The sequence below is a fragment of the Chelonia mydas genome, chromosome 5 (assembly GCF_015237465.2).
Source record: "Chelonia mydas isolate rCheMyd1 chromosome 5, rCheMyd1.pri.v2, whole genome shotgun sequence".
In the NCBI taxonomy this organism is placed as follows: Eukaryota; Metazoa; Chordata; order Testudines; family Cheloniidae; genus Chelonia; species Chelonia mydas.
This window is the reverse complement of record NC_051245.2, coordinates 38999783-39017293: the sequence shown is the minus strand read 5'-3', so window position 1 is coordinate 39017293 and position 17511 is coordinate 38999783. Positions and strand designations below refer to the sequence as shown.

General features: G+C 39.9%; 2 protein-coding genes across 9 annotated transcripts in view; both read right to left on the bottom strand.

Annotated features, from left to right (window-relative positions):
• Window positions 1-17511, bottom strand: part of IPO11 (importin 11) — a 295900-nt gene that overhangs the window by 26359 nt on the left and 252030 nt on the right. Inside the window, exon 29 of one of the 8 annotated variants that reach the window (XM_043547525.1) lies at window positions 12204-12318. The exons of the other annotated variants lie outside the window; for them this stretch is intronic. Within the exon in view, the coding sequence (XP_043403460.1) occupies window positions 12315-12318 (4 nt within the window). The 3' untranslated portion in view covers window positions 12204-12314. Of the gene's footprint in view, window positions 1-12203; window positions 12319-17511 lie in introns of those variants that run through there. 8 annotated transcript variants of the gene reach the window in all.
• LRRC70 (leucine rich repeat containing 70) lies at window positions 8221-12307 on the bottom strand. The gene has a single exon (XM_007055351.4). The coding sequence runs from the start codon at window positions 12305-12307 to the stop codon at window positions 10382-10384; it is 1926 nt and encodes a 641-aa protein (XP_007055413.1). The 3' UTR covers window positions 8221-10381.

Below are 17511 nucleotides of genomic sequence, written 5' to 3'. Positions count from 1 at the left end.
TTTGTCTAACCTACTCTTGAAATCTTCAATGACAGAGATTCCACAACCTCCCTGGGCAATTTATTCCAGTGCTTAACCACCCTGACAGGAAATTTTTCTTAATGCCCAACCTAAGCCGTCCTTGCTGCAATTTAAGCCCATTGCTTCTTGTCCTATCCTCAGAGGTTAAGGAGAACAATTTTTCTTAAACAACTTCTAAAATTTGCTATTACAGGAGGAGCATATCAACATTGTCTTTATGAAAGATGGCTTTGTACTAAAATACTGTATATAAGCTTGTGAACAAATTGTGGCTACCCCAAAAATGCTTTCCTTCTTGAATAACAAAATTACTTAAATTTAATTTTTGAATTCAACAGTCATGTGAGAAATGAAATTCAAGAAAAATCTTGGATTTGAATGAATACCCTTACCAGCAATAGGCTGTTTTTACATCAAGGCCAGTAAGGACCAATATGATCTTGTTTTGACTTACTGTGTAAGACAGGGCACAGAATTTCACCCAGCACATCTTTTAGAGCATCATCCAATTCTGATTTAAAGACTTTAAGTGATTGAGAATCCACAACATCCCGATGGTTAACTATCATCACTCTTAAAAAACTGTGCCTTAAATCTAGCCTGAATTTATCTAGCTTCAGCTTCCAGTCATTGTATCTTTTATGCCTTTGTCTGGTAGATTGAAGAGCCCTCTATTAAAAGTTTAATTTTTCAAAGTTTTAGTTTGAATGAAGCAGCTAAGGGAAACAAGACCTTGTACCTAGCTTTGAAGACAGCTATAAAACAGTCTTTTATACTTCATTGTGACAGGTTGATGGTAGTGACTCTCCTGTTCTATTTTAAGGCCCATTTCATCCTTTCATAGCTTGCAAATGGATTTGTTGAACTGGCCTCATAACTTTCACTATTTTGGGAAGGGCGATACTGGAAGCATGTAATACTTTAGGAAACATTTTTTTCTGATACAGATATTGCAGTGCTTGCTTAGTCTCATGAAGGCACTAGAATGCTCCTATCGACTCTGCTGGAGCATCCAACCTCTTAACAAGCCACTTTAACAGCACACGGCCTACGTATATACTATTCTGTTCTATATAGGTTCTTATACCGCACCTTTAACCATAATATCTGAGTACCCTCCAGTAATGCATTAAGCAATGTGACGAAAATCTGTTGCTTGTTTGTTCTTTCATCTCCTCCCCAGGGGAAGACTGTGTGCAATGGAATGTTTTACTTTGGATTTAAAAAAATATATTTACACACACATACACACAGAGCTATATGTTTATATGAGAAAAGGCAAGGCCAAAGAAATATGCCTTGCTCTTAGAGTGGAAAGTAGTGAGATTTGTGATGGTTATTAGTTCTTGTGGAAGTTCATTCTTTTGTCTTGGGCCAGTTCCCAAGAAAGAGCTATCATTATTGTAGAAAGTTCCACTGTGCCAGAAGAGCAAAGTTCACAGCCTTGGACTTTATCTTCAAACTGGGGTGGATCTTTTAGATAATCTGGGCCTCAGCCATTGAGCATCTTTAAGATAAGGATGAAGACCTTGAACTTGATTCGAAATTCCATGGGAAGCCAGTGTATAGAGCGGAGGACAGGTGTGATGTGTTTGTGGTAGCCTCTGTTGCTGAGGAGACTTACCCCAGTGTTTTATACTAGCTGGAGTTTCCTAATTGTTGAAGCCTTCATGCCCAGGTATATTGCAGTTGGCTTACCTCAGTCCTATCTTCTAAATATTCTATTTTCTAAAGTAAAACTGTATTTAAGTGGTGGTAAAAATAATCTAAAATTGTTTTTTTTTTAATTGAAGTTCTACTTTCTAATTCTTGTCAGGTTCTCATTTTACTTTCATATTTAAGATGAGAATTGCTTATAAAAGATTATAAAATGCAGCTTTCAGATTACTTATAGTTATTTGAATATGTTCTCTTTTCATCCAAAAAAGGAAGAAAATATACTACATACCTAGGAAAAATAGACACACTGCATCTAGCACTAGGATGTTTCATGTCTTTGTTTCTGAAGTTTTATAGTGAATACATGAAAAGTTTTTTTAAAACCTGCTTTGATATTACTTTATTTAATCTATGATTAAATAACCATCCTGACATCAAAAGCTTTTGTCCCATCTTTCACTCAAGTCTAGAACATGTCCTCTAGGAAATGAACTTGTAACTTGGTGTTAAAACGTCTAACACCAAAAATCCACATCAGTTATCAAATGCTTCAGTATGAAGCGTAGAATAGTCTAATTGTACACAAAAGGACGCAACAAGGGGACACAAGCAGGACACAGTATAGCAGATATGGCACATGGCCCAAGCATGCAAAGAACATACAGGGCTGGTTTCAACGAGTTCCTGCATTTGAATAGCTCTGGGATTCTGGAGGTGTAGACTATACCCTTTGAGCATATGACACTCAATCAGAAGCACAAGCCATCTGGCATATATTTTCTATTGCTCTCAAGATGCATGATTCTTGGACCATTGTTGGGGTTTTGGTATCTATATATCAACAAGGGCTGGTCTATGGAAAGTACAGTTCTGCAGGACAGGAAATGGCCAACTGTAATCCACCTGTTCAGGGGTCTCTTGAGTGGATTATCTTAAGTGGCCAGAGTGCAAACTACACTGGGCAGCTCTCTTATTCACATTTTTGGGGGGTTTCAGTTTTTACAAAATTGGTGGCAAAAGCTCATAGGAAGGCCCACCTGAACACCTAAGCTTCAAAGGATCTGTGATTCTCCAAACCATATCGGAGAAGATTGACCATTGGGAACCTGAGATCCTGTCATCTGGAGCTAGGGTGGAAGCAAGAAGTGGTATAGAGCTTTGTGGTAACATTGTTTGGTCAGGAACATTCTGAAAGGGAGGAATCTGGATTATAAATTTGTTTCATCATCGTTTTCTTCCTCTTATCTGGGAGTGGAGAAAGGATCTTTCTATTACATTTATATATAAGAGAAATTATCATTTTTATTCTTTGTGCTTGCAGGATCTGGTAAAAAGATTAAAAAATGTAGACTACTGCAAAGTTGATAGTCAGGGAATGCAGAACACTTGCCAAAAGTGGGTAAAAATTATAGTGCTCAGTAAAGATGCGTGTGACTTTTCAGCCATGGAACAAAAGGAACAAAGTTTCTTTTTCCAACTATGCCAAAACCCTTACCAAATATCAAATAATTAAACAGTACAATTTTTTTAGAATACAAGACACATATTGAAAAAAACAAGTCTATGCATGGTTACCATTGTCTAAAAACAAACCTACATTAAAGATCAAGGGCAATATAAAATGTGTTATGTCTTACTCTCACTTATTCTCAAGTAAACCTCTTGCAAATCAATGTAACAAAATAAAGGATTTACAAAATTAGCCAGTGTCTGTTCCTAGAAAGGTACTGGCAAATCAAAGTGGAAGGCCGATTCAAGACAGCACTAGGGACACTGTGTTTAAATGAGGGGTGGGCAAACTACGGCCCGCAGGCTGGATCCGGCCCCTCAGGGCTTTGGATCCAGCCCGTGAGCTTGCCACCCCTGTGCCGCTCCGGGAAATGGCTGGCACCACGTCCCTGCGGCCCCTGGGGGAGGGGGGAAGAGGGCTCCGCGCACTGCCCTTGCCTGTGGATACCTCCCCCGAAGCTCCCATTGGCCAGGAATGGGGAACTGCGGTCAATGGGAACTTCAGGGGAGGTACCCACAGGCAAGGGCAGCGCGTGGAGACCTCGGCCCACCGTCCCCCAGGGGCCACAGTGACGTGGTGCTGGCTGCTTCCCAGAGTGGCGCGGGGCCGAGGCCAGCGCGGGCAGGCAGGCAGAGAGCCTTCCCTGGCCCTGCTGCGTGCTGCTGCCACCCTGGAGCTGCTCCAGGTAAGCAGTGCTGGGCCGGAGACCGTACTCTGAACCCCTCCTGCACCCCAACCCCGACCCCCCTGCTGCACCCCGCACTCCCTCCTGCACCCAAACCCCCTGCCTTGAGCCCCCGCCATACCCCACCTACACCCCAACCCCCTGCCCTGAGCCCCCTGCCGCATTCTGCCTTTACCCCTCCTGCACCCCAACCCCCTTCCCTGAGCCCCCTTGTACACCCCACCCCCCTTCTCTGCCCCAACCTCTTGCCCTGAGCCCCTTCCTGAACACTGCACCCCCTGCCCCAGCCCTACATTCATGGCCCTGCATGCAATTTCCCCACGCCAATGTGGCCCTCGGGCCAAAAAGTTTGCTCACCCCTGGTTCAAATGAACTTTTCTTTCAAAAATTAAACAATTAATATTGTCTATAGTAGGAGTTTAATACAGAAAAAAGTAAGCATCTAGGCCATACCCTTCTCCTCTTATTCCATATAGTTCTATTTCAGCCAATGAAAATACTTTTATTACTAGCCGGTGGTGCTTTCATGATAATCGCATTTCCCTCATTATTCAGAGCATAACTTTTCTCTGGAATCCTGTGAAAAAAACTTAGGATCCAGCACCGCTGGTTTATATCTCCTGTTAGTAAGGACTGTAGGACCCAGCTCCAATGCTCCATAAACAGTATTTTAATTGGTGGAAGGGCCTGTCTGCAAGTAAAAACTTATGCTATAATTAAAATTACACCAGGATGTAGTATGTGTACTTGTGACATGTTTAGGTTTACATCTCTTGTTTTAATATATATTTACTTTCTCAGAATAAAAATGGAAGTGAGATGTAGCATCCAAATGGTGTGGGTTCCAGGGAAAATATTATAAACGTTTGCCCTCTCTCTACTCCACCAACCATGCTATTCACAATTTTTTATTATTCTAATAAGTTTGTGCAAAAATTCAGCTTCACCATATCAACAACATACCAAACTACTGTAGACAAAATTCTGCCACCATCATTTTAATAAAACACATACCCCGAAGAATCAAAAAGTGGGTACTCAACCACATTGCCCCTGCCCCTAAAGTGTATATCCTGTTAGTCTGTCAGAAAGGGAGTTGTGAGATCACCACCTTGGTGGGGGGGTGAGGGGGAAGGAGGAGGGAGGGGGACGAGCTGGACTGGGAACTGGAATCTTTGCTTCCCTTTCTTGAAGATCAGGAGGAAAAGTACAGAGGTGAAATCTTCAATACTCTTCCACAACGGCCCAGAGGATTGATGTAGGAACTGATAAGTCAATGGGAAAGAACATTAAAATTACTTCCCTATTGGCCAAGGGTAGCAGAGGTGGCAAGGGTAGATTAAAACTTCACTCTTTTTCTCCATGGGCTAGGAGGATGGGAATAACGCCAGAAATACACCACAATGAATATACTTCTTTTCATTTACTAAAATAGCATTTGAATTAAAAAAAAATATATTAAATGTGAATATTGGAAAATTAATGCATGCTTCCTTTAATAGAAAAAAATACACCCACCCTCACCCCCAGTCTGATTCCAAACCTCATATCAACATCGGCAGGATTTTTGGGTGCTCAGCACTTCGAAAAATCAGACCAATGGTATTTTTCATTTGACAATGGAATTTTTTTCTCAAAATTGCTTCCATATCAACACCATCTTTGTAGTATCTTTAAGAAAATGTAATGAAGAATTTCACTAACTGTGGTCAGTGGAATGCTTGTGGTCCACAGAGCACTTGTTGGTCACATGGAACTGGTTTCTCCTCATTTCCAACTAATAAATCACATAGAGAAACAGCCTAAAACTACATTAAATAATTACCTAATATCACTTGTGCATGTAAGCAATGGCTGTAGCTGCCTCAGGAATGTTACGCAATCAAAAATGAGAGGGCAGTCTGATTTTGAGGGGTTGCTGTATTAAAATGTAACCTATACTCTGAAACAGTGGGAACCCCTGATCTAAGGAACAAATGTATAAAAACTGAAAAGCATGGTCCATATGATCCCTTCTGTTATAAGAGAAGCCACATGAATTTCTCTAACTTAGGACATTATATTGATCCCATACTACTAAGTACAGACATATAAAATGTTACAGACTGTTTAGGAAGACGGAAATATTTTAAAATATCCACTCATTTCATATTCTGTAATTGTTACTAACCCCACAAGAAAACCTACCACCACCAGATCAGTGAAATTCTATATAAGAACCAGAATGCGACAATAAGCACAATGGGGCAAGAAGAAAGCTAAGATGTTGGATAGCTCTGTTTCAGCTTCAATGACCATGATATATAAATCTCATTTTAAATCTGAATCCAAGGCAGTAAATATTTTCCATGCTTTCCTCCCCTCTAAATACATGTGCATATTATACTTAACATCTCTATAGCACACAGAGTTGTAAAAGTATCCTTCTAATGCCAAATAAGCCAATTGGTTGAAACAAGGTCATGTGACCCATAGTAGCTGTTGCCTTAGTAGCATATTAGTGATCCATTTTTAAACTTAAAATAGATGACCTAAAATAGAAAAGTCTCATTAAAGGATGCTGATGCTGCACCACATTTAATACAAAGAAATCATGGGTCACACACTCAGCTATAGCAAGGAGTATATAGTGCAGCGTAGGTTGAGAGCACAGGTCTGAAGGTAGTGGAAAGCTTGTTTTTGCACTGGGGCTGTTGTGAACAGGAGCAGTCCTCAATAGCAGCTTAGAGTAACCTGAGAAGCTGAAACTGCAGCTGGGGATCAATCCAACATAGAGGAATCTCAGACATGTGCCCTATGCTGCCAGCAGGAAAGTGGGATGATACAGGAGCCCTTTGGTGGTTCTATGCCTTTAAAGCAGTGGTTTTCAAACTTTTTTTCTGGGGACCCGGTTGAAGAAAATTGTTGATGCCTGCAACCCAATGGACTGGAGTTGAGGGGTTTGGGGTGCAGGAGGGGCTCTGGGTTTGGGGGGATCTCAGGGCTGGGAAAAGGGGTTGAGGTGCAGGAGGGAGTCAGGGCTTTGCGTTGGGGGTGCAGGCTCTGGGGTGGGGCCGGGGATGAGGAGTTGGGGGTGCAGGAAGGGGTCCCAGGTTTGGGGGGGAGGGCTCAGGGCTGGGGCAGGGGCGTGGGGTTGGGGTGTGGACTTACCTCTGGTGGCTCCTGGTCAGCGGCACAGTCAGGATGCAGAGGCAGGCTTCCTGCCTGTCCTGGCACCGCAGACTGTGCTGTGCCCTGGAAACAGCCAGCAGCAGGTCTGGCTCCTAAGCAGAGGCATGCAAAAGTGGCTCCGCACAGCTCTCGCCCACAGCACCGTCCCTGCCAGCTCCCATTGGCTGGGAGTGCAGACACAGTGCTTGGAGCACGGCAGCGCGCGAAGCCAGACCCGCTGCTGGCCGCTTCTGGGGAGCGGCGCGGTGTTGGAACAGGTAGGCACTAGCCTGCCTTAGCTGGGCAGCACTGCTGACGGCACTTTTAACGTCCCGGTCGGCAGTGCTCACCAGAACCACTCGGGTCCCTGGGTGCTGAGCAAGGTGACCCAGTGCCTTACATGCCGCGACCCAGTACTGGGTCGCGACCTGAACTTTGAAAAACATCGCTTTAGAGGATGCCCTTTGCACATTGTGGTGATCGTCCCATGGCAGACTGACCAGAATCTACTGGCAGCATGATGAAAAAGGGACGTGCAACACTAAAGGATCTTAAAAAGAAAAGGAGTATTTGTGGCACCTTAGAGACTAACAAATTTATTTGAGCATAAGCTTTCGTGAGCTACAGCTCACTTCATCGAATGCATCGAATGCAAGCTCACAAAAGCTTATGCTCAAATAAATTTGTTAGTCTCTAAGGTGCCACAAGTCCTCCTCTTCTTTTTGCGAATACAGACTAACACGGCTGGTACTCTGAAAATAAAGGATCTGGCTCTATAGTTGAACAACATGAATTCATTTCACATTTGGGAACACATTTTCAAACACTGGTCTCCATTTTTACTGGCGCAAAACTATAGGCACAAATATTGTGCTTGTAGATTTGGTTGCTTTGATACATAAATGATCTACATTTCTGGGCACTACCTATGGATGCAAAACTGCACCTACAAAAATGGAGACCCAGTTTAGGGTTGGCTGAAAATCTGACCCTAAATTAGTAGTTGTGACAAACTTTTATACCTACCTTTTTTAGTGCTATCATTCACATTGTTTGGGGAGGAAAACATCAAATAAATATAGCCCCAAAATAAAAGAAAATTAAAACAGTTTAAAACACACCCCAGGCTACCAGCAGACATAATCAAACAATATGCTGAGTAAAAATAAATAGCTAAAACAGATGCAAGGTACGAATTAAAAACTAATTTACATTTATTCAAGATGAATCCTGATCTTAAGAGCTAAATCTCTGGTACTGGCTGAGACAAAGTCATTTCACCTTGTGATTCAAAATGGACCACTCAGCCAAGGCTATCTAATAATACGGCGCTTTTAATTAAAAAATCTTAAATGGGATGATGAATGATACATAAACTGGCATTTACAAGTTTATAGGAAAAAAAATATTAACCTTGGGATGAAAAAATACCTCCTACTAAGCAATAATTATCTAGGCCTCTGATGCTGGATATTATGAAGTCCTTTTTTCAGTGTACAGGAAAATTTATTTCTCTATATACCCTATTTTCCACTTAGTGTGATATGCAGAGAGAAGATATATACATACATGAACAAACAATATACAGTTCACTTCTGTTTATCCACGTGGCCTGGGAGGATGGTGATATATTTGGGGCGCAGGGGGAAGGGGAGGATGACCACGGGCATAGCCACACGTAGGCTTATGTGGGTGCAGCTTGTGTCCATGTGGGAGCAGAGAAGAGGCAGGAAGTAGTAAGACCCTGCGTGCCAGGTCACAATGCCACTCAAACATGGCCTGGCCACTGCTCCGTTATGACAATAGGGAAGTGGTTCTGCCATTACACCATACAGCTCTGGTTACTGATTCCCCATTGGCTGAAGCGTGCCTCAACCCATCCACGGCCCTGGGTGGGTGGCAGATGTTGGCTATAATCAGATTAGCTATGGGAGATAGTAGCCCATGGGAAAGGAGTAACCAGAGCTAGGTAGTAAGGGGCAGAGTCCCTCTTTTGCATGAGTGTGAGAGAAGTGGTTGCACCAAGGAGTGGTCTTGAGACCTGGTAAACAGGCTCGTGCTGCCAGTCCCAGGCTTTGTTCCGTTCCCCATCAATACAAACTCCATCTCTAGCCAATGCCACCCAGCTTAGGTTACTTCCTTTCCTATTGCTGGAGGCCCTGCCCTCATCCATTGCTGGGTGGGCACCCTGGCCAAAACTTGATTGGCTTTCAGCTTCCAAACAATCAGAGCCTGTGTTGATCGGGAAGCAGAGATGTGTAGAATGATATGAGGTGGCAGCATTTCTACTAGAAGACTATGCCCCTTGGCAACCTGGCTCAATCTTAAAAAAATAAAATAAAAAATCTAGGGCTGAGACCCCTCCATAACCGCCATCACTTTAAGAACTGTGGCTGGTGCTCAGATTTGGGTGGGCCTGGGTGCTAAGACCCACCCAACCCACTCGTGACTATACCACAGAGGCAGAGATAGATTTAGGGAGGCCGAGCGCCCTCTAGTCTTAGCCACCTGCTGCCTATGCCTGGGGGACAGCCAAAACTTTTGGATAACTGGGCATTTGGATAATGGAAATGCTATTAACTAACATAGGGGGACTTACTGTGGATTCGGATAACTATGATTTTTGGATAATTAATTATACTGTATATATTGTTTTAATATACATACTATACACACTGTAACAATTACTCCGAATATTAGCAACATATATTTTGTGTTTAAATACAAATAATGTATAGTTTATTTTGCCTGTTTCTCAGAAGATTTAACCTAATCCAAGTTAAATGAAAAGGAATGCTCATCCCTTTTGTTTTCTGCTCCATTTCAGATAGTCATTTTGAATTACTAGTCACATATTAAGAGACAATCTTCCTAAGAGAACCATTTTCTCACACAAATATTTCAGTTTCATGATGCTGACAACAACAATCACCATCAGTTTTGCTTACTCATTTACAAGCTATTTTATGTTGCTTCTATTAAAAATAATAAATATTTGAAAAGAACAAAACCTTTTAAAAGCATAGTTTTAGCTTCTCACACAGGGTGAACACTCATTTTTAGCTACAGGATTTATGAATGAAGGATTCCCTCATATGGGGACAGAGTAGAATGAGATTTGTCCATGACACAGATTTAAGATTCAAATGACCATATAGCTATTAAAAGTTAAGAAATTTTGTGACATTTGGAGTAAGAATCATGATATAAGTTCCAAATTATAGCATTTTCTACAAAACCATCAACCAGTTAACTGAACAGAAAAATTTCAACTATTTTTAAGAGAATTTAATACACTTGATTTCTTGACATTTCAAACCACAATAGATTCAACATCAAAAGTCTAGCTGAGTAAGTTACAATACTGAATGTTCAAACAAGATGACTTGTGCCTGACTTTCAGGCATTGTTCGTTTGATAAGCCTAATTTGGTCCAATTCTGAACTTCTCATTGGATTTTGAGGTAGGGACTGAACTGGGTCAGTTACATTGTATCTACCAGCCTCGTAAAAACTGTAGTACTCTATTCCCTTTTCCACTGAATCTCCCAGCATCTTCAGCTTCTGTCTAAACTGGACGATTTTATAGATTAGAAAAAGGATCACAGCACAAGCCAAAATGAAAAAGGCTAATAAAATGTCAAATGCCTGATTCAGTTTCTCCATCTGCTGTGTACAGATTAGAGATGTTTTTAAGGATACAGATGCAGCATCTGGAGGAAATACACTTTTTTGTTCCATGGTCAAGTTAACTGGCACAATCTGTGCAGCTGTTTGCACTGGTAATACTGATAACACTGTTGTTGCTTCTGATGGATTCCCAGCAGCATATTCTTCATAAAGAAATTGACTGGCAGATGTGGTTGGAGCTCTTCCCCAGAAAGTAACGTGTTTAGTTCCAGCATTTTCCAAATGTACAAGTGTATCATATTTGGTTACCATATGCCATGCCATCACTAAAGTGGTGGTGCTATGATGGATACCTACAGATGCTACACTCCAGGCGGTTTCTGGATTAGTGGTAGCGATAGCACAATTTGTAAATTCGGTCCATTTAACATAATGCAAAGGTCTACCACGCAATCTTGAGGGATTCTGACAATGGATTTTGACAGAGATTGAAGATGATGCCAGCCAATTACGTAGCCCAAGCAGTGTGCAGCTACAGTTCCAAGGGTTGTTATTTGCCTGTAGATGAGTTAATGAAACCAAAGGCTTGAGCACTTTCGGCTGCAAATAGGTAAGGTTATTAAATGCTAGATCTAGAATCTTCAAAGAAGATCCCATTTTTTCAAATGTATTATCACCAATGCTAACTATTTTATTCTTGTCTAGTTGCAGGTACATTAAATTATGCAACACAGTAAAAGTGTTGGAATTTACATGTTCTAAATCATTATGGCTTAAAATTAACTTTTTAAGGTTATCTAATCCAGCAAATCCATTCATGACAATGCTTTTTATTTTTGCACTTTTTAAAGATAGATATTCAAGCCTGACAAGTCCTTTAAATGCAAAAGGATGTATTGACCCAACAGGGTTGTGAGACAAGAAAAGTCTTTCTAGATTTTTAAGTATTCCAATAGCCTTTGATGGCACGTGTGTTAAATTATTACCTTCAAGGTACAAATACACAAGGTTTCCAAGGTGATGAAATGCTGTATCTGATATCCGTGAAATCTTATTGTTGGCTAGGTTAAGCGTTTGAAGATTAATCATTCCCAAGAAAGTGCCACTTCCAAGGATACTGAGGCGATTTCTTTTAAGCGTTAAGTATCGAACTGAAATAAGACCACTAAATAATCCTCTAGGAACAAAAGATATTTGATTATTCTGAAGGTATAAACAATGAAGATCTGAAAGCCCTTCAAATATTCCTGGATCCAAACGTTTTATGTGATTATTATTTAGATGTAAGTAGCACAGTTCACTAAGTTCAACAAAAGCCTTTGGATGCACATATGAAATGCTGGAATTATCCAAATAGAGCACAGCAAGCTTCTGAAGGCCTGTTAATTCATTTGGAATTACATGCGATATATTATTTCCACTGAGGTATACAAGTACTGTACTTTTTGGAAAGTTCTTTGGAATGCTTGAAAGACCTAAGTTACGACAGTTAACTTGTTTCCCAGTGCAGAGCTGGCAGACGGATGGACAGCCAAGTACCTCTTTCTGGAGCAGCAACAAAAGAAAACAGTTAAGGATATGGAGGAATACTCGTGTGCAGGGTACAGAACTTTGAAGTCCACACACATCCCTGTCTTTGGCTTTTCCAGTCATCTCTGACTTAGCTATTAGAGATAAAAAAAATCAAATTTATAAATATTGCTCATTTAAAGTTCTAAGATTCTATTCGTATAATTTTAAAAAACAGATGCAACTCTTTGTGATATTTTTAATATTCTCAGACAATATGCCATATAAATGAACAAACAGTACTTTTAAATACTGTATTCTACATCTTCTCTCTTTGGACACTAAATAGTTAAACATCATAAAGATTATACTGCTTCTTAGGCAATTACCCTATATTAGAAGGGCACTAAAAATAGAGTAAAAGAATGGTAAAATGAATACGCTTGCCAAGCTAGTTGAAATATATTTAATCAGTTATCATTTCAAAGATTTAAAAGCAACTAATTCTGTCATAACAATGGCTTTCAGTAAGTTCAACACATTGCAAATTCTTTTCCTTATTTTTATATATTTGAAAATGCCTAGTTTTAAAGCTTTACTGGCATTCATAAAGAAATACTTACTGACTTATTTTATACATTGAAACAAGTTTCTTTTCATCCATAACCTTTCATTCCCGTTTTGAATTTTACTTTCAAGTGAGCCCAGTTAAGGTCAAAAAATATATATATATATATAAAAAAAAAAAGTCTTACCGCAAACCACAACTTCATATTATCGGTTGGCTTGTGAGGCAGTTCATTTGATTTACTTACAAGTTTACTTTTTAGACTTGCTGTAAGACTTTTGTTAGCAACATTCCGGTTTATCAGAGCACTCACTTTTTGCCCTAGGATTTGCAACTGTTCACTCAGGAAACAGTCTTCCTATAGGCTCTTCCACAGTGAGTGGTTAAAGAGAGGTTACCATGGATACAGGAAATAGTGAGACAGGAAGTCATTTTATCTGTGCTTCTAAAGTATTGTTGGAAAGGAAATCTCAGCTATTTATTTCTAGAAAACCCAGAAATAAATTCACTTGTTGTAGTACATAGCCGTTACAGTTCATACATGCTTACTTTTTAAAAACTGGTGGTGCACAATAAGAGTTGCATGTCAGATGGCTAGGTAGATCTAAATATCACAGAGTAAAACTTATCTATTGTGATAACACACATTGTAAACGTAAAAGTTATTTTCACAAACAGAAAATAAATCATTTTAAGCATTTACACAGTTCACTGACTACAGAGAAAAGTTGTTCCTAATGCAAACAACATAATTAATGTACTCTTACCAAGTAAGAAAGTACTGTCTATAAAAGGGGACTTGGGCTGTGATCTCATCAGGTCTCACAAATTAAGCAAAATCAGGTTTGGTCAGTATTTGGATGGAAAAGCAACGAAATCTTAGATTGTGTAGGAAATGGTGTGGTGAGACAACAGAAAGCAATATTTTATCTAAGTCATTTTTTGAACTTGATCCAGCATATCATAACATGCCATTATGTTGCTGGGGGTGTCCGATGCAATTTTCAAAAGCACGCAAGTGACTTTCAATGAGATATTTGCTACTAAATCACTTAGGTGCTTCTGAAAATACTACGCATCATCTTTGGGAGGTATAAAAACGGAAGTTGTGAAATCTTGCGATAATTAAAAGATCTTGTGATAATTACTGTTAAACTGGAAATCTCTGCATCCATGTTCCAGCCAAAATTAATATGACTGCCTAAAATTCTCCCTGCAGCTTCAACTGGAGAAGTTATTCTTGTCCCCTCTTAAAACATAGTTTTGTAGTTATGTATGTAGAATTCATGACATATCTCACATATAACTTTTTATGTTTCAGCAGCAATTCAGTCATCCCTATGATAAGCAGGGCTGGTAGCACCGCCCGATATTAAGGTTGCCTGACACTTCCCACATGATTCAGTTGCTTAAAGCTTTCCCAAACTGCAGTGTTACGGTTGAAATTTTCCAATGCTGCATATCTGCCTGACGCTGAACTTTTTTTGGGGAAAAATTCAGTTAAAACAGTTCTGCCATTTCCATGAATGAGGTTAGGGATAAACTCATTGCTTTGTCCATATTAAAACACGCTGGTAACTTTTTCTTTGAGGATATCTAATGTCCCCTTGCTTTGGAACAGTGACTTAAAGTTGGCTGGGGAGGGAGGGCTTTGGCTCAGAGATGTGTGTGTTTGCCATCGCTGTGAAAATCCACTCAAATTTGGCCAAATAATAAATAAGCCTCTGAAAAATATCACTTCACACATGATCTCTGAAGAGTCTGTCCTTATTGAGAATGCATATTACATACAAAAACACTGTGCTAATAACATTAAGGCTGCAAAGTCAAACACTCAAAAGTCAGAAAACTGCCAAAATTAGGTTGCTTGTTGAACCTTAATTTGCTCCTCTGTCAATGTGCATTAAGACAATCTTTATTTACATGATTGTGTGCTATTTTTCTATAGGACTTTGCCTCATTTAGTGCACAAGATGGATAATATTCTCTGAATGGGTATCTAGTCACTATTCCATTTTATCATCATCATTCAATGTATGTCCCCATGTCTTATTTACTGCATAGTATTTAAAACCTGCACTGAATAAAAAATTATTAAATTTCCTCAGAGGCTTTTTCTATGACACCCAGAACCATTCACAAACATTAATGAATTTATCTTTACAACACCTCTTCAATGTAAGATATTATCCCCACTTTACAGATAAGAAATTGAACCATAGGAAGATTAAGAACAAATTTTTCAAGCGTCCTTTAACTTTGGGAGCCCAACTTGAGAGGCCTAAGGGCCTGATTTTTCAAAGCATGTAACATCTTATAAGCATTTTATTCACCTAGAACCATATTGACTCAACATGGGTCATCAGCAGAAATAGGAACTTTAGATCCACAGCACAGACCTTTACCATTTGAGCTAACAAGTAGCAGTAGTAAGTTGTTATCTTCTATGTGGCTCAGCCACCAAAGGGGGCTTTGCCAGTAAGTTTCACAGCTGTTTGCTAAACAGCACCAGAATCAACTCAAGTCAATTGCAGATTCTGGATGTTAGCATGCTCTAGCTATTATAGATCCTTCTGCCTGTTTCTGGCCTCAGACTGCTCCTATCCCTTCCCTGGTTCCTACTTCTTTTCCCCCCTTGACTCCTCACTCCTTTGCATTCTAGTCAGGCTGCTTTCTCCTTTTCCTCCTTGCAGCTAGGAGGGGAGAATTTATAGCGTAGAAGAGAGAGTCTCCCTGCTTTCAGTTCTGGCATGTGGCACCACAACTGCTCTTGGCAGCTAGAATGAGCAATTCCAGGAAAAGTCCTGCCCAGTCCCTGAATCTCCAGAACGGACCACACAGTCCCTCTGTGGGGATGTCCTGTGTGCATTCCAGTTATCACACAAAAGTTGTGTGGCAATGGAGGATTCTCAGTGCAGATGAGTCTTTGGAATATAATGCTGCCTACCTCTAACAAACCTCTACAGTGGATGGGCAAACTGTAATTTTTCAGCAAAAACAACAAGGAGTACTTGTAGCACCTTAGAGACTAACAAATTTATTTGGGCATAAGCTTTTGTGGGCTAAAACCCATTTCATCAGATGCATGGAGTGGAAAATAGAGTAGGCAGGTATATATACACAGTACCTGAAAAGATGGGAGTTGCCTTACCAAGTGGGGGGTCAGTGCTAATGAGACAATTCAACTAAAATGGAAGTGGGCTATTCTCAACAGTAGAATACCAAGGGAGGAAAAATCACTTTTGTAGTGGTAATGAGGCCAATGTAATCAGGGTAGCCCATTTCAAATAGATGACAAGAAGGTGTGAGTAACAGTAGGGGGAAATTAGTATGGGGAAATTAATTTTGGGTAGATTTTCATGAGGACAGCAAAGGGCAAATGCTCAATATCACGGTGAAACCCCCAGACAAATTTCAAGTTTCTGCTCCAATACCTGGATGCACTAAAGCTTCTCAATGAAATGGTTGTTAAAAAAATCAACCAACCAACCAACCAACCAAACAAAAAACCACAACCAAACACAGGCAAAACAACATACTTTTCCCTAACTTTGTTCTCAGAAACCACTGAACTGTCTTTGCTAAAACTTTACAAAAAATCATCCCAAGGCACACATCTGGCAGGGAAAATTTAAGCCCTAAATTTTGCAAGGTTGTAAGCAATTGAACATAATGTCTTATAATGGAAACACCTTAACTACAGGTGTTGCTACCAGCCTCGCCTATAAAAAAAAGGTATTTTTGGCACAAAAATGCTGACATGGAAATAACTTCCAGCCACTTTAAACTCTGCTCCAAACTGCATTATTCATCTCAGTAAGGTTATGCTAAGTATATGTATAGTCAATGTATATACAAGTTTAAAGGGTTGATTTATCATCTTTCCTACATGTTTGCTTCATAAAATTATGGACGTTTCTTTGCAGAAGGTAAATTGGTACAAATTCTTTGTAGAAGGCCAAATTCTTGCCATTACTTTAACAGAGTAACATCCTCAGAGATTTTTAACCTGGGATTTTCAACAATCCTTCCCCTCTGTATGAAATTTTGGTTTCCTAAGGTTTGTCACCCTTTTAAATAATCCCAACACTGCAAATGGAACAGATGAACAGCATTCCAGCTGCACAGAATGTTGTTGACAGATCCTTGGTATGCCCAATCAGTGGGCATTTTTATAGAAGCTTTTGTAGAGTACATAGTAAACACTGAATAACAATGAAGTGGGTTTTAGCCCATGAAAGCTTATGCGCAAATACATTTGTTAGTCTCTAAAGTGCCACAAGTACTCCTCATTTTTTAATGATTTCTTATGTTTCTTGTCCCATCAGTGAGCATATAGATCTTTTGCAGCAATTTGTAGTAGTAATGTAGTTTGCCATTTTAGTACAAATTGTCTTTTGTGCTTAATTTCACAACTGTTGTAACTAAACAACCAGTAGTACCAAAAGTTAATTTCAAACTATTTTTTGGAGAGGATTAAAAAAGTAACTGTCACTTTTTTTGACACACGGCAATTCCAACATAAATGGAATGTACATGAAAAAGAAGTTAGAATGTCTTGTTAATTCATGGACAGAGCACTGCAAATGTCATGTACACACCAACTGAGTAGTCTGCAAATGATAGTGTGTGGTTGCAACAGCTTGCTCATACACTGTAATTTGCAAGATCTGGGCCTAAAACAACATTACCTATAAAAATAGCCAAAAGCCTACATTTTTCATTTTCACCTTATAAAAGCAGTAATGGCCTTGTAACAGAGTATCTCTTGGACAAATAA